At 39.1% G+C, this 22,801-nt stretch overlaps 2 protein-coding genes across 2 annotated transcripts in view; both read right to left on the bottom strand.

Annotated features, from left to right (window-relative positions):
- The window catches only part of LOC307177883 (membrane cofactor protein-like), a gene marked incomplete at its 5' end in the record, with an annotated part of 53,894 nt that extends 43,257 nt beyond the window's left edge, over positions 1 to 10,637 (bottom strand). The window contains 3 exons of the mRNA XM_079905363.1: positions 1,875 to 1,974; positions 2,308 to 2,493; positions 10,505 to 10,637. Coding sequence (XP_079761489.1) covers positions 1,875 to 1,974; positions 2,308 to 2,493; positions 10,505 to 10,637 — 419 coding nt within the window. The remainder of the gene's footprint in view (positions 1 to 1,874; positions 1,975 to 2,307; positions 2,494 to 10,504) is intronic.
- Positions 10,638 to 10,847: 210 nt separating this feature from the next.
- CR1 (complement C3b/C4b receptor 1 (Knops blood group)) overlaps positions 10,848 to 22,801 on the bottom strand; it is a gene marked incomplete at both ends in the record, with an annotated part of 113,398 nt that continues 101,444 nt past the window's right edge. The window contains 2 exons of the mRNA XM_079905199.1: positions 10,848 to 11,034; positions 21,041 to 21,145. Coding sequence (XP_079761325.1) covers positions 10,848 to 11,034; positions 21,041 to 21,145 — 292 coding nt within the window. The remainder of the gene's footprint in view (positions 11,035 to 21,040; positions 21,146 to 22,801) is intronic.

Raw genomic sequence — 22,801 nt, 5'->3', positions numbered from 1 at the left:
AACATAATAAAGGCCATATATGACAAACCCACATCATACCAATGGTGAAAGCTGAAAGCATTTCCTCTAAGATCTGGAACAGTACAAGGAGGCCCACTCTCACCACTTTTATTCAGCATAGTTTTGGAAGTCCTAGACACAGGAAGCAGAAAAGAAAAAGAAATAAAGGAATCCAAATTGGAAAAGAAGTAAAACTGTCACTGTTTGCAGATGACATGATGTTATACATAGAAAATCCTAAAGACACTACCAGAAAACTACTAGAGCTCATAAATGAATCTGGTAAAGTTGCTGAATACAAAATTAATATACAGAAATCTGTTTCACTTCTATACACTAACAACGAAAGATGAGAAACAGAAATTAAGGAAACAATCCCATTTACCACTGCATCAAAAAGAATAAAATATCTAGAAATAAACTTACCTAAGGAGGCAAAAGACCTGTACTCTGAAAACTATAAGACACTGATGAAAGAAACTGAAGATGACACAAACAGATGGAGAGATATCCCATGTTCTTGGATTGGGAGAATCAGCATTGTCAAAATGACTATACTACCCAAGGCAATCTACAGATTCAATACAATGGCATTTTTCACAGAACTAGAACAAAATATTTTTAAATTTGTATGGAAACACAAAAGACTCCTATTAGCCAAAACACTCTTGAGAAAGAAGAACGGAGCAGGAGGAATCATGCTCCCTGACTTCAGACTATACAATAAAGCAACAGTCATCAAAACAGTATGGTACTGGCAGAAAAGCCAGACATATAAATCAATGGAGCATGATAGAAAGCCCATAAATAAACCCATACACTGATGGTCAATTAATCTATGACAAAGGAGGCAAGAATAGACAATGGAGAAAAGACAGTCAACAAGTGGTGCTGAGAAAACTGGACAGCTATATGTAAAAACAATGAAATTAGAACATTCTTTAATACCATATAGAAACGTATACAAAAATAAACTCAAAATGGATTAAAGACCTAAATATAAGACAGTATATTATAATACAGAAGAAAACATAGGCAGAACACTCTTTGACATAAATTGCAGCAATATTTTTTTTGGATACATCTCCTAGAGTGATGGAGATAAAAACAAAAATAAAAACTGGGACCTAATTAAACTTAAAAGCTTTTGCACAGCAAAGGAAACCATAAACAAAATGAAAAGAAAACCTACAGACTGGGAGAAAATATTTGTAAATGATGCTACCAAGAAGGGATTAATTTCCAATACATACAGCTCATCCAGCTTAATATCAACAACAACAACAACAACATAATCAAAAAATGGGCAAAAGACCTAGGTAGACATTTCTTCAAAGAAGACATACAAATGGCCAACAGGCACATGAAAAGATGCTCAACATAACTAATTATTAGAGAAATGCAAATCAAAACTACAATGAGATATCACCTCACACCAGTCAGAATGGCCATCATTAAAAAGTCTACAAATGATAAATGCTGGAGAGGGTGTGGAGAAAAAGGAGCCCTCTTACACTGTTGGTGTCATTTCTGTGAGCCCTCCTTCAACTCTGAGAGCTAGCCATTTTTACTAGGGTGCACTGTGTTGTTAAGGATAAATTCACCATGATTACTACATTTTCAATGCTTCCAATAGGCTTATTACCACATATAATAAGTATATGATTTTGCTTTTCTTCAATTTAAATTCCTTTCTATTAATTACACATCATTTCATTCTCCATAAAAAGCCCAAGAGTTATTTGGCTACAAGTGCAACTTATGACCTAGAAAGAAAAATGAAATCAACTTTAAGGGAATGATTAAGCTGAGAAGCAAAGAAAAATGGAATTCATAACATTTAACTTATTTCCTCTAAGGAGTAACTTACTTACCCCTCATTACAAGAAATGTGAGCTTCTGATTCAAACTCAAAGGTTTTATTTGGGGCATATACTTCACCATGCTTTATTTCTGGATTTGGACATGATTTTCCTAAAAGAAAATTTTCAAATTCGTTTTTTCATACCAATTTCAAAACATTTAAATCAAGATCAAAATTCTACGCTGCTCTTTTATATTGATGAAATATTATTTTCTTTATTTAATTATTATAAGGGCAACCTTAAAATTCACATTTACTGAGGAACCAATCACCAATAAAGATTCCCTGGAGATTTCTCAAAGCCTGAAAAAATGCATTGCTATCTAAAACCTAGTTTTGCATGAGAAAATCATTATTGTTGCAGTGGAAAATTGACCCTAAAATGTGTAAAAATCTCTACAGAAAGCAAAAAACAACAAACAAAAATGGTTTTGTTTCCTTACTTAAACATGCTTCTTCAATAGGGCTCCATGAGCCATTAGGCTCACAAGTAGATGAGAGGAGATAAGGCCACACATAAAAGTATCCTATGCGACACTCATAGTTTATTCTGTCCCCAGAATAATAATGGCGTTTAATGACACCCTTGAGCTTCATACTCTCCATTACTGGTGGGTCAATACAGGGACCTAGGAATAAAAATAAAAACAGAAAATTAAGGATTTAATCTCTTTCACCAGCCACTTGTGGCCTAGCAGCAAGTAGGCAGTACAGAATAAATGGAAAGGTTCTTAGCAAGATTTTAAGTGATTGTCACATGTTTTTACCCAAGTGATGGTAGTAGCAGAGGATGTGTCTTGTTTACTTTAAATAACATCCTATTAGCTTTTAATTTGTTGAGGAATAAGCTAAATTTTCATTCAACAGTAAATTAAAGGAGACAAAATCTTTTTGGTATTGACTAAATATATATATATATATATATATATATATATATATATATATATATATATATATATATATACACATACCCTTACATACTTTTTTCTAAATTCATTTCAAAGTTCACCTCTCCTCTAAAAAGTCTTCCATAGTATACAGCACTCTGCTCAGATTACTCTTCCATAGTTTGAAACACAAGCATGTGATCACTTGTCACTTCAGGCTCAGTTTCCTCTCAGTAGGCAAAGTCCTAGAGGGCAGGGATCATATGCCTTCTTTTTCTACTACACTCTGTACACACTGGGTACTCAAGACATGCTATGATAAGAGGTGACTATTAAATAAACATTGTGGGTTTCAAAGATCAAAATACATATGGACTAAGTATTTCAAAGTATGACTTCATTTCATATTTGTGAACTAAATAATTTTATGAGTAAATAGATAACATTTAAATATCAAAATTTGCCATTTTGAATAGACTTACATTGAAAAAATTTTGTTTTCTTGATATTACTTTAAATGTAATTTAATTTTTCTTCTCTGATCAATAGAGCATGCATATCCTTAGAAGCTCCCTGAGGTAGATGTTTGGGCTATTTATCTAATATACCCCAACAGTAAAGCTACTTTCTTGCTATACTTTTATAAGTTTTTATTCTTTTTATTTTTTGGCGTGGGGAGTCCCTCCCTAGGAGAATGTAATTCTTACTTCAACAATTTCTCTTCCTTTTAATTATCTGTGGGCTCAACAACCTAACAAATCTGTTAGAAAAATTATGTAAAATAATGATATGGAGACGCATCAAGTCCTAAAGTGCTAAAGGAATGCAGAGGCCACACCTATAAGGTTAAGGATCTAAGGAGAAAGAAATAGACCTATTTTGGTCCCTGACGAACCTTTTTTTTATTACTCCCCTGGATCTCTGTCTTACTGCAGATTGAGAGACTGGTCAAGAGAGAACTCTATAAAGAGGTGAAATATTACCCTCCTTTCCTATCATATTCTAAACTCTAAACTCCTCTCTTGATACACCGTCCAACATTTCATTTACATCATGTGCTGAAACTGTTTCAACACTTAGCAAATGTTTTCAACATTTCTACTATGCTGATCTTGTTACATGAATGCTTCTCAATTAACTGCCCAAAACAAAACAAAAGCAAAAAGCAAAAAAAAAAAAAAAAAAGGAAAACAAAACAAAACAAAAAACCCCCCAAAACAAAACAAAACCCTTTAGTATTAAAAGCATTGCTTAAAAAGAAAATTAGTTGAGTTGAATTTTATTAATAATATTAAATTTACTCAATACCCTGAGCCAGACATTCTCATTTTAACATAGGAAAAAAACAAACAAACAAAAAACACAGGCTAGAAATGCTATATAATTTCGTACTAGATGCAAATGTATTACATCATTCTAGAATTTCCTGGAACCACCAAGAAAGAAATCAAGTTAATAGCATGCCCATAATTAAATTACACAAGTGTTCTTTGTTTATGCACTCAATTTCAGTAACTATCTCGAAAGTATAAAAAAGAAGAGAAAATTCCTAAAATAACTCTCACACATAGTGTTCTGAATGGAAAAAGACATGTCAATTGGACAGTTTAATCCATTCAACTAATGAAGGATTTCTTCCTACCAATATGCATCATGAAATGAGTGCTTTTAACAATGTGCAGTTTAGAATGTTGGCTTTGTCAACCAGTTGATCACAAGCTTTATACACTGTAATAATTGAGCCCAATAATCACACATTTTTATAATCAAATTTCTTCTTTTGCTCAGAACATTGAATTTTTTTCCTATGAGGATTTTCAAAGTAAATGTCCCTAGCTCCAAAAAAATAACATCTTAACTTAGTTTTTTCTAAATAGTTTACAACATTATTATTAGGCTGTAATGCTAAACTTTAACAATGGATGCTATTACATAATAAGATAGGCTGCATTCAGAAAACTCCCCAGTGTTCCAGGTGAGTGTCAGGAAAGTGAAATAATGCTCTGCTGTGAATCAAGAAAACTGTTCACTTTCTATACACTTGCAAAAATTGTGCAAGCACTCTCTACCTGCTTGCAAAATTAAAAATAACTCCCTGACATAAGCACACGCCACACCCCTTCCCATGTGGTTCCCTTCAGAAAATCATGGTCTCTGACCCAAATTGGAACTTCCTGAAATCTGACCACCCCCTCCTTCTCTCACTGTCCACTCAACCTATTTTTAAACTTTCTTTGCTTCTTCAAAACGCAGGCTCTAACATCTAACCTATCAATTTTATTTCTCAGTTCCCACTCATTTATAAGCCACTTAAATTATTTTCAAGTCATTAAGTAGCCTCCCTCTTGGTAAATTCACCCTAACACTCTCTCCCGCAGTAATTTTAATTACCCTGTCATCAACATCAGGAGCTATTGTTCATTCTCTCTTTGCTCTCTTGTGCCTGAAAAGCTCTTTTCCTTGGTTTCCAGGTAGCAAACCAGCCTGGTTTTCAGCCTGTCCTCTGGCTGCTCTTCCTTCTCTGTCTGATTGCATAATGTGACGTTCCTCATGAGTTATTCTACGAGCTCCCCTTATTTTCATTCTGCAAATCCCCCCGGGTCAGAATGTATACTCTCATGACATCATTACAACTGATGAGAGCTGCCTCCCAAATCCCTCTCTCCATCCTAGATCTTAGCTGGGGTGCCAAGTCTATGTGTTCAACTGCCTCCCCACAGCTCCACTTGGAATGTGTCACACTATCTCAAATAACATAATGAAGCCAGCAAACAAGATACATGTTTTCCACAACTGAAATGCCTGTTCCCTCTCTCTGTTTCCACCTTTACTTCTAATTCAAGCCACTATCATTTCTTATCTGGATTGCTACAAGAGTTTCTGAATAGGTCTCCTTACTGGTCTTGCCACCTTTCATTCAGTTCATTTTCACACTGCCACCAGAGTAATACTGATGTGATGCTAGGACCAAGGCCCTTCCAAGTCAGATATGTTTCAATGGCTCCCTGCTTCCCTCATGATAATGTCTAAGGCTCCTTGACATGGCTAACAGAGCTTTAATATCTGCTCACTCTTGCACAGTCTTCTAAGCCATATTCAATTCCACTAGTAGTGCCCATTAAATTACTCAACTTACTGTAGTGCTCTAGACCTCCATGCATCATATTACTTCAGCTTTGACCAGAGACCCTGCCATTCCTCCCACCCACTCCTCCTTCAGTTTCATCTTAGATGCCACTTCTTCCTGGAGGCTCCTAACATCTCTCACCCAAAAATTTCAGTTAAGTGTCCTCATGAGCCCCAATTTACTTCTTTCATAGCACTTTTCATACTGTAATTATTCATTGCTTATTTCCATAGGAGACTGTAGCCTTCTTGAGGACCATGTCTCATTCATCACTGCATTTCTAGTTCCTAGTGCCAAAGCTGAATGAGTACTGTTATCAGTTTTATACATCCTTGGGTCAAAGTTCAAATTCTTTACTGTTCAGCCAAACTGCTCCAGAGATAGCTTCAAGTCATCACTCTTCTCACTGCTGTTTCTGTTCCTATTTTCCATTTCTTTCATTCATTTATTTACAGACATTTCACTTTATGAGAATTTTTAATTTCTTTCATGCCAAAATATTTGTTTTAATATTTTATTATAAACCCATTATATATTACTTCTATGACTAGAAATAGTATTTTAACATTATTAAAAGTGAACTCCAAAGACTGTGGGTTATATTTTTTTCCTAAAGATTAGCAATGAACAATTCTAGAACTTGTTTCTTAAAACCGTGGTGATAGTAATCATTTTAGAAATAGCAAATTAAACCTGTGCCAATCATTATTTTAGTGTTTTTTAACTAACTTATCCTCCACAATCTTCCTATGAGTTGTGTACTATTTCCCATTCTTTAAGATGAGCAATCTGAACCATGGTAAGGTGAAGTAATTTGCCCATGAATATATTCCCTGTAGATAGCAGACCCAGGGTCAAGCCAGGAAACCCAGTTCCACTACCCACATTGCTTTCCATCACTGTCTGTCATCTAGAACCCTCGTATGGTTATGACAACAACGTTTGTCTGCAATTTAGTCCTTAAGCAATGGTCTTCTACAGAGCCTGGGGAGATTAAAGCAAGCTTAGTTTAGATTTGCATTGTGCTAGGGCAAACGAAAGGCCTCAAGGTGCCCAAAAAGAACAGGTAATAACACCACAGTCTGATTTTTATGATAGTAATTTTTCATTCCTAACTATCCTGTTCTTCCATAATAATTCACTCTGTGATCTATACCGCTGCCTTCCTCTTGCCTCCTTTGCCCTACTGCTGCCACACTGGGTAGCTAGGCAGTCCATGACTGCCCCGAGCCATGTGACATCTCTGAGCCTTTGCTCACACTGTTATCTCTGCTCTGAACACCTTTCTTCCTGCTCAGGAGAACTCCTTCAACTCTTGTCTTCCTTGACTTAATTCACTCAACATCTCCTCTAGGAAGTAGTCTCTGCTTCCCTGGGGAGGCACTGACCACTCCCCTTCTCTTGTGTAAGCAGCTTTTTGTAGGAAAGAGCTTTTTGCAGGAGGTCCCTTTTGTCTTGTCACTTTAGCAAAGCTATACTTTAATTAACTTCTGGCCCAAGCACACCTTTCACATCTTTTGATTACACAATACTTTGCCTAACCTGTTGGTTCTCTTCTTAGATCAAATAGAAAGGAAGAATAATTAACAGATGATCAGATCTTTCCCCCAGCTTTCCCTTCAGTAACCTCGAGAGCAAACTGTGTGAAACAGATAACATCTAAAGAAATATCACAAGGAGTCAACAAGTCTGCAGGCAATGGGAGATGTCAATAAATATGACTCCCTATCTCAATGATTAACTGAGATTACTTCCCCTTTTTCCCTTAAAAAACTTTCATGGCCAAGCAGAATCTTCAGAGTTAGCTCTGGGACAGGAGTCTGCCTTCTCCCCAGATGCCAGCCTTCTGATTAAACCTTTCCATTCCTACCAGTACTTGTCTCTCAAGTATTGACTTTCTGAGCAGCGAGCAGCCAGACCTGAGTTCGGTAGTACTCGGACTCTCCTCTGCATGGATCTCTCAGCTCACCATCACATGTCTTCATGTTTAACACATGATACTGTGGACTCCATTCAGCCGTGTGGCCACAAAACCTCACACAGTACATGCCTCATAGTCGCTATTCAAAACGCTTTGGTTCTCAAAGTTACACTGCTGTCAAACAGAAACCAATGGTAAAGAATACAGTATAATGAATTTAATATTGAAAATAATCATCTTAAAACGTTATGCACTGGAGAAAGATTTGACCACCTAATTTCTTTTGTTCTCTATCTCCCAGTATTATTGTAACCTAGCAATTGACCAATAAGGACTATTCTTCTTGCACTGTAATATGCAGAGTAAGAAACTAAGAAACTACTGTGTAAGCACTTATTGACCGTGGCTTCTTTCAAAAGAAAAGACCTAAAATAGGCAGAAGAGACCACCCATAAAAGGAAATTGTAGGTTTTGTCCAACAAAGCAGACTCATTCTGGAGGAATGAGACTGGTCCCTTCTGTGATCTACCATTTGGCAACTACCTCTGAGATGGCAAGACTCCCAAGGCACAACACTGTTCGACTACAAAACCTTCTCCTCGTGAGCCGCTTCAGCGCATGTTTATTATATCCACATACTTTCCCTGCCCAACATAGTGAGTTCTCATTTGTACCTTACCTAAGTTTCTTACCTATCCTGATTTTACCTTTCAACCTTAAACCTAACCTTGTTTTTCCTCCTCTTCATTTCTAGCTGTTATCTTCCCTGATACATCCTATTCATTTTACTTATCTATTTTCCTCTATTTTGAATAGTTTTCATCATCTCCTTCAACTTCTAGCTTTAAGCCTATTCTAAACATTATTATTCTTTAAAAAATTCCTTTTAATTTTTTGTTAGCACTGCTGTTCCATCACCCACAACTCTCTTGCAGAGAAATAAACTTCCAAAGTGATCCGTAACAAGCAAGACTGGAGTATTGAGAACGCTGAGGAGTCTACAGTCAGGAGAAGATAGATCCTTTCTGACCCCCAGCTGTCCCTGCCTTAGCTTTTTAGGCACCACAGAAAGTCCATCCTAAGCATGGTTCTTTAGAGAACCTTCCTCCTGGAAGCAAGAGAAGTTGTTCCTGGGCTCTAAGCCTCAGCTGAATGTTACCTTTAATTTTCTGGTACTTGAGAGTTACACAATAATGTTGACACTGAGGCAAAAAAAAATGGGCATTTGAAACCACAAGTGTGACAAGACAGCCAAGATCTCTGCATTCTAGTGAGGAGAGAACAGAAAACATAGTTTGGGAGGGTGACTACCAGTTGGGGGGAATTGAGCTGAAGTGTGTGTGTCCCCCGGAAACAGTGCATCAGAGAAGGTCCCTCTGAGGGGATAACATCACAACTGACTTTGAAGAATAAGAAGGAGCCAATTACGCAAGAGGCAGAAGGAGAATGTTCCAACGCCAAGGGAACAGCATGTACAGAAGGCAAAGGGCAGAGTTTGGCCTGTTTGATGAGCAGAAATATCTCCCTTCCACCAGTCATTTGTTAAATGCTGTCAGAGAATCATGCTCCTTTCCTCCTGGGTACTTCTTTTGGGTTATAACATATTCATTAACATTATGTTTTGGCTACTGTCTACCACTCGCAATAAATTGTAGCAAGTATTTTATTTCCTAACATGGGCCTGGCACTGGGGACCCAAGACCAGCATAGGACCTGGCATATAGAAGGCAAGTATTTATTGAATGAAGGCTGCTAAGAAAAAATGCAGCATACAAACTGTATATGTAATAGATCCTAAAAATAACTTGGACATGGAAACACACGTGTATATAAAGACAGAAGGAAATATACCAAAGTATTAAAAATGGTTGTCCTTTGATTGTGTATGTTTTATACAATTAAGCATGCCTTTTTTGGGGCATATATTTAAAGTATTTATTCGATTCAATGAAACACGGAAAAGAAAAAAAAAAGTGAATGGGCCTCAGCTCTAGTTTATGAAGCTGTATGGGAAAACCAGATGAACGTCATTTATAGTTCATTTTCAGGATACTCATTTTTCACTAGGTTTGGCTACCAATGTTTTTTAGGTTGCTTCGGTAAGCCCCATACAAAGCAGCTTCCTTGTCCCACACTGCGCACCACTGGGCTGGCGACTTCCACAAAGCATACACCAGGGTACATTCCCCCAGGCTCCCCAGCGGGGCACAAACACCCCCCACACAAGGCATCACCGGCCTAGAGAACATAAGGCAACCCCTCCCCCAGGGCACAGCACCAGCCTAGCAGCATCCCCAGACACAGGGGCACTCAAGAGCAAGCCGTCCCCACCAGCACGGGTCCCTGCTCCTGTTCCGACTTGGCTCAGTCCTGGAAACACCCTACAGACTTTTGCTAGGGACCCAGCCTGGTCCGGGGTAAACCCCAGCCGAGCCCACCACCCCTCACCGCTCAGTGCCCACCACCAAGCAAGCCTTCTCCTCGGCCACTACGTGGTCTCCACCCCGGTGGGTCCCCGCACAGCAAGACCCAGGACATTCCGGCCACGCCTTCAACCCTAACTCCGCACGACCCCGGGTGGATCCAGCTTCGCGCCTCCGCCCGGAGCCAACAAGCAAAGCTCACCCGGCCCTCGGTTCTGACCTGCCTGCTCCCCGACCCACTCCAGTTCGCCGCCAGGGCGCACACTCTCTCCAGGCTCCTACCAGAGAATATGGGCAACGGGAGCACTAAAGACAGCAAAAGAATCCCGCCGCAGCACCAAGGAAAAGGGGGACTCTCTGGGCGGCCGGGAGGTGCCTGGCAAGGCGCGCGGCGAGGCGCGCAAGACGCCGTCATTTTTGGGAAAATCAGCGGGAAACCCGAGACCAAGCCAGGAGAAACCTTTTAGATAGAGTTCAGTTACCAGACGCAATAATCCCCGGATTCACAGTGTCCTGTGCGGTCACGCAGGTGGGCGTGGCCTAGAACGCTGCAGGAGCGAAGGAGAGGGCCTTGCGAGGCCAATGGGCGGGCTGCAAGGCTGGGCCTCGGCGCCCGGGGCGGCCCTTAAGCCTGGAGAGGCGGGGTGAGGTCCTTGCGCGGGGCTAACCCTCCCGGTGGGCTGGGAGCTTTGCGCCTCCTTCTTGGACTCGGACTGTCTCTGAGTCCTCTGTCTGCAGACCTGAAGGAGAGCCGCGGCGGCTTGCGGGAAATGGCTATCTCACCGCCTCTACGTAAACAGACTGTTACCAACCTACTCAAGAACGGTGGAAAGGAATCAAGGGCCGGTGCGGTCATCACTGTCCCTTTTCCGGAAAGCTGGACTAAAGAATCAAGCGCATCGACCCGAAAATAGAAACCTAGAGCCCAGCCAGTGGGTCACTGTGGGTCAGACACCCCTCAGGACTCCAGTTTGGACCTGGGGCACTCCAAGCTGTCCGGACACCTGTACCCTTGCTCAATCTTTAGCATTAGTCAGGCATAATTCGGGACAATAGTTGAGGTTTCCGTGGTTGAGCCTCTGCTTCTGAAGCCTCTCATGGCCTGATTTCAAAATCACGAAAGGTTTGGTCATTGCTCTCCCAACTGCTAAAGTCAATTAGCCTTCCCTGTGTTCCCAGGAAAGGACCCCTGGGAAGGTAAATTGTTAACACCGGGCCATTAGCATAATGGGTTCCAACGCTACCGGGCTTTTGTCCTTGAGCCACTAAATGTTTTATTGAAGATGAAATATACATGCATGAAAAAGGCAAGGACGGGGTGGGGGGCATTAAGTGCCAAATTTCTTGGAAGCAGTAAATGTCATTAGAGTTGGGAGGGGTAGGAATTGGTCAGCTGAAGTGGATAAGGGGGAGAACTTTTCTGTTGAAACGATCTTGCAAACAATGCTGGAAAATTATCAATGAGCAAGATTTATTTGTAGAATTGTAAGTAAACCTGTATGACTAGTAAAAGAAATATAAAAGTAACCTGACTGGTATTAAAGAGCAAACAAAAGAAGTTGACATTTTCTTATTAGTTGGCAAAGAATAAGAAGGTCAACCAACGTAAGTAAACGTATTTGGGGAACCAGTACCCTCAAATTTTAGTATTTAACGTAACTTTTCTGGATGTCAAAAGTTTTAAAATGGACATGACTTTTAAACCACCAGTTCCATTTAGAGTTTATCCCAAAAAAATCATCAGAGCTGTGAGCAAAGCGGTATAGTTTTCAAAAAAAAAAATTTAAATCCATGTGTCTAGCAAAAATATTAAGGATTTTATAGTAGGTAGTTTATTGTTTAAAAAAAAATCAATGTGAGAAACTATGATAAATTCCTGAGTGGAAAAAGCAGACTCCAAATCAGTGTGTACCTTTTTTCATTCCTTTTATTAAAACAAAAGTAGTATATTGATACAGAAAGAGATTAGTTGGAAATATACCAAAATTAACCAATAGTTGATAGGATTATGGATATTTAATTTTCTTTGTGCTTTTCAGCTTTCTATACTGACACTATGTTACCTTTGGAATCAGGTAAAGAAAAATAATTATTTACATCCAACCTATATTTCAATTGCTATTTCATTCATAGAATGGTGGGGATAGAACCTGTTATCACACAGAGTTAAGGTATGAGAGGATGGTGAGGAAATGGAAATTCTCCGTATAAACATCAAATGCATCATCTGGAATTACAAAACTTTATATATATATATTTTTTAATTTTTAAAAATTTTTATTGGACTATTGGACTGTTAGTTTCTGCTGTACAGCAAAGTGAATCAGTTATACATATACATATATCCACTCTTTTTTAGATTCTTTTCCCATATAGGTCATTACAGAGTATTGGTTAGAGTTCCCTGTGCTATACAGTAGGTCCTTATTAGTTAACTATCTTATATATAGTAGTATGTATATGTCAATCCCAACCTGTCAATTTATCCCTTTCACCCTTCTCCCCCGTAACCATGTTTGTTTTTTACATCTGTGACTCTACTTCTGTTTTGTAAATAAGTTCATTTGTATCATTTTTTAGATTCCAGATATAAGCAATATCATATGATATTTGTCTTTCTGTGACTTACTTCACTCAGTATGACAATCTCTAGGTTCATCCATGTTGCTGCAAACGGCATCATTTCATTCTTTTTTATGGCTGAGTAATATTCCATTGTACCACATCTTCTTTATCCGTTCCTCTGTCAATGGACATTTAGGCTGCTTCCAACAAAACTTTATATATTTTTAAACAATTTTATATGTGAGACGTACTAAAGCTATTCTGGGATGAACAAACCATGGAATTTCCTCTTCCTCCCAGACCAATACAATTTTTTGAATTCTTGGCAGAGCATATAAACACCAAATGTGGATGTGATATATAAAATATACACCTTAGTATTGGGGGTTATAAAATCCATAATTTTATAATTAAGGGGACAGTGAAAGGAAATGCAATGAGGGGGAATTATCATTTCTGTTAATACTTTCAGTTATGAAGGAGTGATATAACAGAAATATTCTGTGGCTAACTGTTGGCATTAACTTATGAAAACAGAAATTATTTCTTCTGCAACTATTTGTACATAATATTGTATGTCAATAAGCTGAAAAAAAAACTTTCCCGTTTATTTTTGGGCTTGAAAGTAAGGTTTTTTTCGTTTTGTTTTATTCTCATGAGAAAATTTAAAAGGTAGGGAAAGAAGTAGGCTAGTTTTTGCTAGATTAGATTCAAGGATTGAGGTTTTACTGGGACTTTGTTTCAGTGAAATTTCTGTACCTGGGGCTCATCAAATCATCCCAAATACAATTGAAGAGATTCACATAGATTTCTTTAACTTATTTTGATTTGACCCAACTGAGGCTCCATTTGAAAGGTTCTAAGTCTTGTTCTCTATTTTTCTGGACAAGTTCCACGAGGCAGGGATAGTTTTCTTGCTATATCTCCAGTGCTGAGACAGTTCTAGACCTACACTAGGTGCATAATAAATACGCATTAAATACTGAATGAAATAAATGGGCGTTGCTGTCAAGTGCATTTAACATGTTTCTGCCAATCCTCCCCCAGTGTGCATTTACCAAATGCTGGGAAGGTCCTGAGAGATTTTGATTTCAGTAATTTTAGCCACTAGGAACAAAGCAGGATTTGTCTCTGAAAGAATTTGTCTACAACTGTCTGCAGAGAAAACTTTCCTAAATCAGGCATGGCAAGCTGACCTATGAAGTGGATCTACTGTCTAACCCTTAGTCTTGAGATCATTTTAGTGACTGAGTTCAAAGGGAGAGTATGGACTGTGAACTTCCTAAGGTGCTGAGAGGAACAGAATTCAAGAGTCGAGGCTTTGAGTGAAGTAGGGGCTTAAACACTAGTGGTTCCTCCAACTCCCCCTAAAGATTTTGTCAAGCTGCCAGCGATAAAATGAGGAGAGAATGGAAAATATGATTGTTTGTAGACCAGATTTTGAGCTATGTAGTAGCTCTCCTGTAAGCTTTAGGAATGGCGGTAAGGTGGAGGGAAGTGTCTGTGGATGTCATTAAACCTAGGGGAACTTCATTAAATAAAACAACGTTAGATGATCCTTTGCCTCCTAAATTGGTATATTTACATTTTGCTTTTCAGAGGTGAGGGTAGCAGCATGAAGGGGCCTGTGAATGCTCTCAGAAGAGGCTTTCACCTGTCACGGTGCTTTACAGGTTAGGTGTTTGTGAAAACCTGAAAGAGAATGGCTAAACAGAGGATAGTTAAGCCACCTTTTTGAGGCTGGTCCTGGGAGCTCTGCCACCTCTACTCTCACCTGGTAGGCACCTGCCAGCAAATTGACCTTCTTACTTGGCTGTTACCTCAAGAGCATTACTGTGGTGCCAAACCCAACACAGGGATTCTGAACCCAGTCAAGTACAGAAAGGAGGGCATTTCTCATAAGGATCACATATTCATTTTGTTTTCTCTTGGCTTTTGAAATCTTTACACAGTAAATATATTACAAACCATATTTCACAAGTCGATTTGCAAAGATAAAATCTCTTATTCCTTTCTTATTATAATGCTGAGACAAATTACATTTAAACATCATGTACTTTAACTTACATCTCACATTTAACTGTACAAAAAGGCAAGTGAAACAAAACAGTACTAGAATGTTAGTACTAGGAATAGCTTTGGAGATCAATTGGCCCAGCCCCTGCTTTTCAGATGAAATATATAAGGTCAGAAGTGAACAGAAGTGCTCAGTAATACAAGTTAAGCAGTATAGTATTTTACCCATAATTAGTCATGTGAAGAAAAAAAATGTTGCCTGCTATTCCAGTTCTGCAAGGATTAAGCCATTAGCTACTGCAGTTGCTCATGGACAGTGCACCCCGAGGGGAATTCAGGATGGAGAAAAACAGGAAGTACGTTGTGCTTTGGATATATAGGCCCCTAGATAGTTAAGATGCATATCTAAGGAAAAATATCTTTCATACTTAGAAAAGCAATAAAATCATTAACTTGAGATGTCTGTTCTTTGGGATTAACAGTAATCTTTTGATGTTCAACTACATGTCTGCTTTTATTTTCCAGCAAAAAATTAATGTATATCCTGACTGCTGCCTTACCTCCTCAAAGCCATTCCTCAGAGCTGAGAGACTGTTTCCTGGGCTGTAGTCCTCAGAAAGGTCACAGAATAAAACTTAACTCACAACTTTTACCTTGTGAGTTTTTCTTTCAGTGGACAGTATATACATTATTACATAGTATATATATAGTTAATATATACATAATTTAAACACATATTTCCCATAAATAACTGATGTTTAGAGAAACGCACAGATTTCTTGCAGTTAGAAAGTCACACACATCAAATATTTTTTAATCACATTGTTCACTGACATACTCGATTCTGGGGGGGAAAAAAAGCAATGAGAATTTTTTTCTTGTGATGGGAAATTTTGATTCTAAGAATGGTTGATTCCCAAGCAATTGATTTCTAGTTCTCCTTTAAAATTTACTTCCTCAGAAACCCAAGAAATAATAGAGATTGCTAAAATTTTAGCTAAGCAAAACATTGAGCAACTTTTCATATTTTCAGGGGCTACTTGTCTTTCTTTTTTGTTTTGTTGACGTAGGTGTATGTCCTTTGCCTGTATTTTGTGAGGTGAGCAGCGGTTGTCTTTGCATTCTTAAGTCTCAAGCCATTTACCCTTTGCCTGTGATATAAGTTGCAATTTTTTCGTTCATTTTTCTTTGCTTATACTGTTTTATTTTTCTATCTTGTATGATTTTAAATTGAAAGTCAAGTTGATGTCCAGTTCACTCTTTATATTTATCAAGGTAAATGTGAAAGAATATACTTTAAAACCCAGAATTACACAGAAATTAGCAGTAGTCTTATACAAATCTATTGTTAAATATCCAGAAAGCTTTGATATTTTTTAGAGATCATTAGAGTGGCTGATAATATTATACCAAATAAAGTTTTGATCTATAAGGATGTGGATGCATTAAAGGTTTCAGGGCTACTTATTTAGAAGGTGTCAGTACATGTTTATTGTAGGGGAATAAAATGTGCCACCTGGAAATGTGTCTCATTGGCATGAGGATTATTAGGCTGATTATTATTTTTTTTTAAGTAAAGTTATTTATTTATTTTTGGCTGCATTGGATCTTCGTTGCTGCGTGCGGGCTTTCTCTAGTTACTGCGAGTGGGGGCTACTCTTCGTTGCGGTGCGCGGGCTTCTCATTGCGGTGGCTTCTCTTGTTGCGGAGCATGGGCTCTAAGCGCATCGGCTTCAGTAGCTGTGGCATGCAGGCTCAGTAGCTGTGGCTCGCAGGCTCTAGAGCACAGGCTCAGTAGTTGTGGTGCATGGGCTTAGTTGCTCCACGGCATGTGGGATCTTCCCGGACCAGGGCTCGAATCCATGTCCCCTGCGTTGGCAGGCAGATTCTTAACCACTGCACTACCAGGGAAGCCCTAGGCTGATTATTTTTAAGAAACAGAAAGCTCAGGAAGTTTTTTCTTGTTACCACCCTCTTAGCTGCTTAAAAAAATTTAGATAAAGTGATTGTTCCTGGAATAGGACTATAACCAGAGATATGTGCAAAGAATATGGGCTAAAGTGGTGGGAGCGGTGTGTGTGTGGGGGAACTTGGCACGGCCTAGAGATCAGAGTCTACTCTGAGTCTCATTATCTCTGCCTGGCCCAGCAAGCATTTTTCAAACATTTGTTTTTCCACCTCCATGTAAATTACCTTCCTCCCCTTTAAAGTCCCAAACCACTACCCTCAACATACCTCCTTCGTCTTTAGCTGAAAATGGTATTTAAGGGGAGTGCTCTGACCATTTGGGGAGTTACTCAGTTTTCCTGGGTTTTTCCCACATAAACATGTTATTAAAATTGGTTTGATTTTCTCCTGTTAATCTGTCTAATGTCAATTTAATTCTTAGACCAGCTATAAGAATTTCCAGAGGGAAATTTTTCCTCCCTGACATTATTAGCTTGATAAATTATTAAAAGTCATGCTTTCCTAGTTAATTTAGTATATTCTGAATTGATACAAAAGTAAGCTAGTTATTTTTATGATAGAAATTATTTTTATTTAAATTTTCGTATTTTAAAATTAATAACACAGGTCAAAGCGCTTTTGAAATAGAGCTTAGGAAATATCCAAAGCTTAATTTTTCTTCCAGCTATTTCTCTTGAATAGTATTGACCCATCTCCCCTATAATCATTTAATACATTTTAAAAAAAATTTATTTATTTATTTGGCTGTGCTGGGTCTTTAGTTGCAGCACGCAGGATCTTCATTGCCTCTTCATTGTGGCGTGCGAGATCTTTGGTTGTGGCATGCAGGCTCTTCGTTGTGGCATGCGGGATCTAGTTCCCTGACCAGGGATCCAGCCTGGGCCCCCTGCATTGGGAGCATGGAGTCTTAACCGCTGGACCACCAGGGAACTCCCAATGCCTTTTCTTTTTTTTTTTTTTTTTTTTGTGGTATGTGGGCCTCTCACTGTTGTGGCCTCTCCCGTTGCGGAGCACAGGCTCCAGACGCACAGGCTCAGCGGCCATGGCTCACGGGCCCAGCCGCTCCGCAGCATGTGGGATCTTCCCGGACCGGGGCACGAACCCGTGTCCCCTGCATCGGCAGGTGGACTCTCAACCACTGCACCACCAGAGAAGCCCCCAATGCCTTTTTAATAAACAGAAATTAATTTATTTTTCTTTGAGAAAGTGAAAACTGATATACCGTACATTTTTCTCCAAAGTGTCTAAAATGAGTGGATTCTATTCAATAAAAAAGAAAATATTTAAGAAATAAAAACATGTGTATAAAGAAACATATATAAAGATTAGCAGAACATGAATTAAAATATTAACAATGGTTACCACTGGGTAGTATAATTAATGTGACTTTTCTTCATATCTTCTCCCTGCATTTTCCAAATTTGCCCTAATGAGCCCATTCTTATTATAAACATTTGAAAAAAAAATGACCAACTTACAAACAGAAATCCTAGGCAACACTTTTTTCCTTTAAATAGTTAGACTATTTATAAAATCCTAAGTGTAGCTTTCCCCTGACTAGATAATGTGTGCTTTCTGCACAAGAGAAGAGGGTGAAGGGGTGACCGTAATCCAAGCTAAGAGGAGGGTGCTCCACTAGGTACTGGTAGAGGTTCAGCATCTTCAAGTGCACATGTTTGCATCTCTGTGAAGTCACTTCAAAGATTTTATGAGTCTCAGATCTTATTCTGTTGAAATGAATTGGCTCTTTTCCAATCAACATTTTAATTGGAGGTGTTCTCCAGCTTTATAGTACTTTGTCAAGGAAGGACACTGAAATAACAAGATATTTTTATTTAGATGACAGCGTGGCCAACAACTGAACTACCCAGAATTTATATGCTGATAATCATGATGCTAGCATTGCATATAAATTACAAGTTTTAAAAGAAGTGTTTACTTGGACTTCCCCGGTGGCACAGTGGTTACAAATCCACCTGCCAATGCAAGGGACACAGGTTCGAGCCCTGGTCTGGGAAGATCCCACATGCCATGGAGCAACTAAGCCCATGTGTCACAACTACTGCGCCTGTGCTCTAGAGCCCATGAACTACAACTACTGATCCTACACACCTAGAGCTCATGCTCCACCACAAGAGAAGCCACCACAATGAGAAGCCTGTGCATGGCAACAAAGAGTAGCCCCTGCTCACCACAACTAGAGAAAAGCCCACATGCAGCAACGAAGACCCAACACAGCCATAAATAAATAAATAAATAAATAAATAAATAAATAAATAAATAAATAAATAAATAAAAGAAGTGTTTACTGTCCTCTGTTGTGGCTGCTATGTCAGGCACAAAAAAGTATAGCATTGCCAACTACCAATTGGCACTTGCCATCTACCTCTACAAAGATTAAATCATGAGCTGCTGCAGCTGCTGACTTTCAACATCCCCTGAAAGGAGTTCAGGGTGGAGATCGGGAATGAGGCACTCTGTGCTTTGGAAAAAACTGGCAGAACAGGCCTTCAGATAGTTAGATATTTTCAGGAGAAGATTATATGAGATTTTATTTTTATTCTTGCATCTCCTCCTATCTAGGTAAGTACTGAAAGTTTTCATGGTGATGTCTGCTCCTTGTAACTAGCAGCAACCTTCACAAGACTAGCAGCAGCCTTCTGCAAAAATGTAGGCTTGACTGCATATACCCCCCCACCCCCAAAATCATATATATACTGACCTGCCCCCCTGCTCTTCGTAGCGATTTCTCAGAGATATCTGAATGCTGTCTCCCGGGTGTTAGTCCTCATTTTGCCCCCAATAAAACTTAACTCACAACTCTCACGTTGTGCGTTCTTTTCAGTCGACATCATAAATCGATGAGACTAACAATAACTTGACCTTTCCTCATTGCTTCTTTTGTCAAAGGAAGAGTTCTCAGAATTGAGCAAGTGGGCTTCCCTGGTGGTGCAGTGGTTAAGAATCTGCCTGCCAATGCAGGGGACACGAGTTTGAGCCCTGGTCCGGGAAGATCCCACATGCCGTGGAGCAAGTAAGCCTGTGCGCCACAACTACTGAGCCTGCGCTCTAGAGCCTGCGGGCCACAACTACTGAGCCCATGTGCCTAGAACCTGTGCTCTGCAACAACAGAAGCCACCACAATGAGAAGACTGTGCACTGCAGCGAAGAGTAGCCCCTGCTCGCTGCAACTAGAGAAAGCCCCGCACACAGCCACAAAGACCCAACGCAGCCAAAAATAAAAAAAAAATTAAAAAAAAGAATTGAGCAACTAAATAAAAAGAGCCTCATTCTGGAACACACACAGGTCCCTCATAACACATAAAATGATTCCTTGAGTCTCTTTTCTGATTGATGGTTTTGTTAGAGGAAATAAACAGGAGCTCGAGGTTTGGAGGAGGGTCAGCTTCAGATAGCATGTCCTCCTCCCCTACTCGCAGTAAGATCGAAAGAAGTTACTGTTTAGTTCAAGATATCCAAATGTTCCCTTGGCCATGCTGAAGCCTCTCCTGTTTCTCAAGGCCAGGAACACTGTTCTTGTACTAATGGACACCCCTGATGAGGCTCATCAGCTCACCTGTCACTCGCAGTTATTACTGCCACTGGATCCCTCATCATTGTTCTCCTTCCACCTCACAAGACTTCCCAACATCATGTGTTACCTGCATCACTGAATATTCTCATGTCCTTTAACATGGTTCTGTGACACTGGAGATGGCTATATTGCCCTCTCTGCCCCTGCACCTAGTCTGGGTGCACAGGTCGTAATTTTTTACAGACTCTAACTCACTCGTTGTCAACCATATGTTGCCATAAATGATTAACCTTACTCCTGTGAAATACTGTGGCCAAAATTCCAATTTTAAAAGGGAAATTTGAGACAATTTCATTAAGGAATTCCTACCTGTTTTTAAAAAGGCGATCAACGGTCAATGTGCACAGATTGAGATGCACCTTGAGCAAATGCTTGGGTTCCAAAAGAAAAAGAAAAGCTTACTATTCTCAAAGGTTCATAGCATAAATGCACAAAAATGTAGGAAAGCTTTGAAAAGAAACTGCCTGTGCAGAGCACTGACAGTCATCACCCCAAAATCACTGGAAACAACAATCCAAGAAAAAAACCACAAAGGCGTTTCCAGCTCCTGAAGTACATTCCATCTCCTTTTTTATCAGTGATCCAACTAGTGCCATAGCATATTCAAATCCTACTTTCATTTTCAACATTTGAGTTGTTGAAAACGTTTTGAATTCAGTTTATGTATTAGGTACCTGATATTTTCCTGATTTGTTTGCAGAGTATGAGGATGGACACCACTGCCTTCTTTGGGATGCAGATGGATAACTGCTTCTTTCAAGTTTTCATCTGTATTGTTGCTAATTGACAATGGAGAAAAATAGGAAAAATATTTTAAATATATAACTTTCAGTGTTGAAAGAAATGAGTAGCTTTCATTTTGAAATTTAGGCCATACTTTACTTCAAGTTTCTCAAATCTTTGAAGATATCTAAAAAGAAAAACCAAATCCCACATTTCAAGTCTAAGTAAAAACTTGCATTAGGAAATAATAATAAAACCATCCTATTCATTGTGTCAGAAGATTCTAACTTGCTTACAGACAAGTGTCCATACTTAAAATAACACATTTCACTATTTCCAATGTAATTTTGATTAGTAAATATTGTTCACCACAATACTGTGACATTTAGTTAGGCTTCACAATCTGAATGGCTTTGCACTGCAATTTTACACAAGGCTTCTTTCTTTCCATGTAGTGAAGATGTAAGTTGTGTTTTCTGTACCGTTAATACCCACAGTTAGGAGAGCAGCAGTAGTTTTCATGAAGGTATATAGAACTGAGAGTATACAGAAGTACTTAATTACTTTTAAATGTCAATAATAACAATCATGTGTAAATAACAATAAATAGAGTTCACTTTTCTGACATTCACCATATGTGAGAACCTGTGTTAAGTGAGGTAGAATCTATTATTTTACCTATTTTGTAGGGAAGGAAAGTAGAGTTTAGACAGGATATGTATCTTGTTGAGGGTCTCATAGTAGTAAGTGAGTGTGAACACATGTCTTACCGATTGCAAAGCCCAGGGTCTTACCGGGTATGCTCCTCTGCCTTTGTGGGTCATTTAATCAGCACTTCACTTTACATAAATGAAATGATGAATCACACGATACCAGTACCTTTAGACTTCAGGTCTAGGTTGGTATTAGGGATTTAAGAATGGAAGCACAAAGAGTTCACTCACTCCACCACTTCCCAGCACTTCCTCATTATTCCTCTTTACACTCTCATGGGGGTTAGATGGTGGTACCACTTGAGACAAAGAGGAGACTGTGAGTCAGGAGCAAATTGTCCACAGGATGAGGAAGGGCAACTTGAGATTCATGCATGAGGAAGCGTAGAGGGCTGGACAGCCACGTTGCATGGGCGTCCAAGGAGCAGTGACTAGGTGGTTAGGTGAGTAATGGCCTGAAAGTGGTCTTGGATGCTGAGTGGTACATGGGGCGTGAGAGGATACACCCTTAGTGAGTATGTGTTCAAAGAATGGCTGTGCAGGTGGTTGATGGTGGCTAATGTGAATACAGAGTAATGCAGTGAGCCTTTCCAGAGAGCGGCCTTAATAATTTTGAACTCTATGCATAATACTAATGAAGACTTCAGGCTTTATCTAAATGTGGACAAGGGGCTATTTTGTATAGAAATTGGAGCGAATCAGAGGCAAAAACAACAGGTAAGGATTATTGGGCTCTGAATGGAGGAATCTATTATTTCTCAGTAATCAGTGCATGACTTATCTTGCTTAACATTTGTCACAAATTATTGAGGTAGTAAATACATAGTAAAATACCAAGTGTGCAGATAAGACCTTTTTTAAAAAAAAAACTAGTGAAATGTCAAGCCAGTGAGGTTATATCACAGAAAAAAACCTTGCATGAACAAATAGGAAAATTGTCACTAAACCTTAATAAGACAGAGGCCCTTACAGAAATATTATAATTCTCTTGTAGGCTAA

This window comes from Stenella coeruleoalba (assembly GCF_951394435.1).
Source record: "Stenella coeruleoalba genome assembly, chromosome: 1".
NCBI classification, from domain to species: domain Eukaryota; kingdom Metazoa; phylum Chordata; class Mammalia; order Artiodactyla; family Delphinidae; genus Stenella; species Stenella coeruleoalba.
Note: the sequence above shows the minus strand (reverse complement) of the source record. Positions and strands in the feature narration are given on the sequence as shown.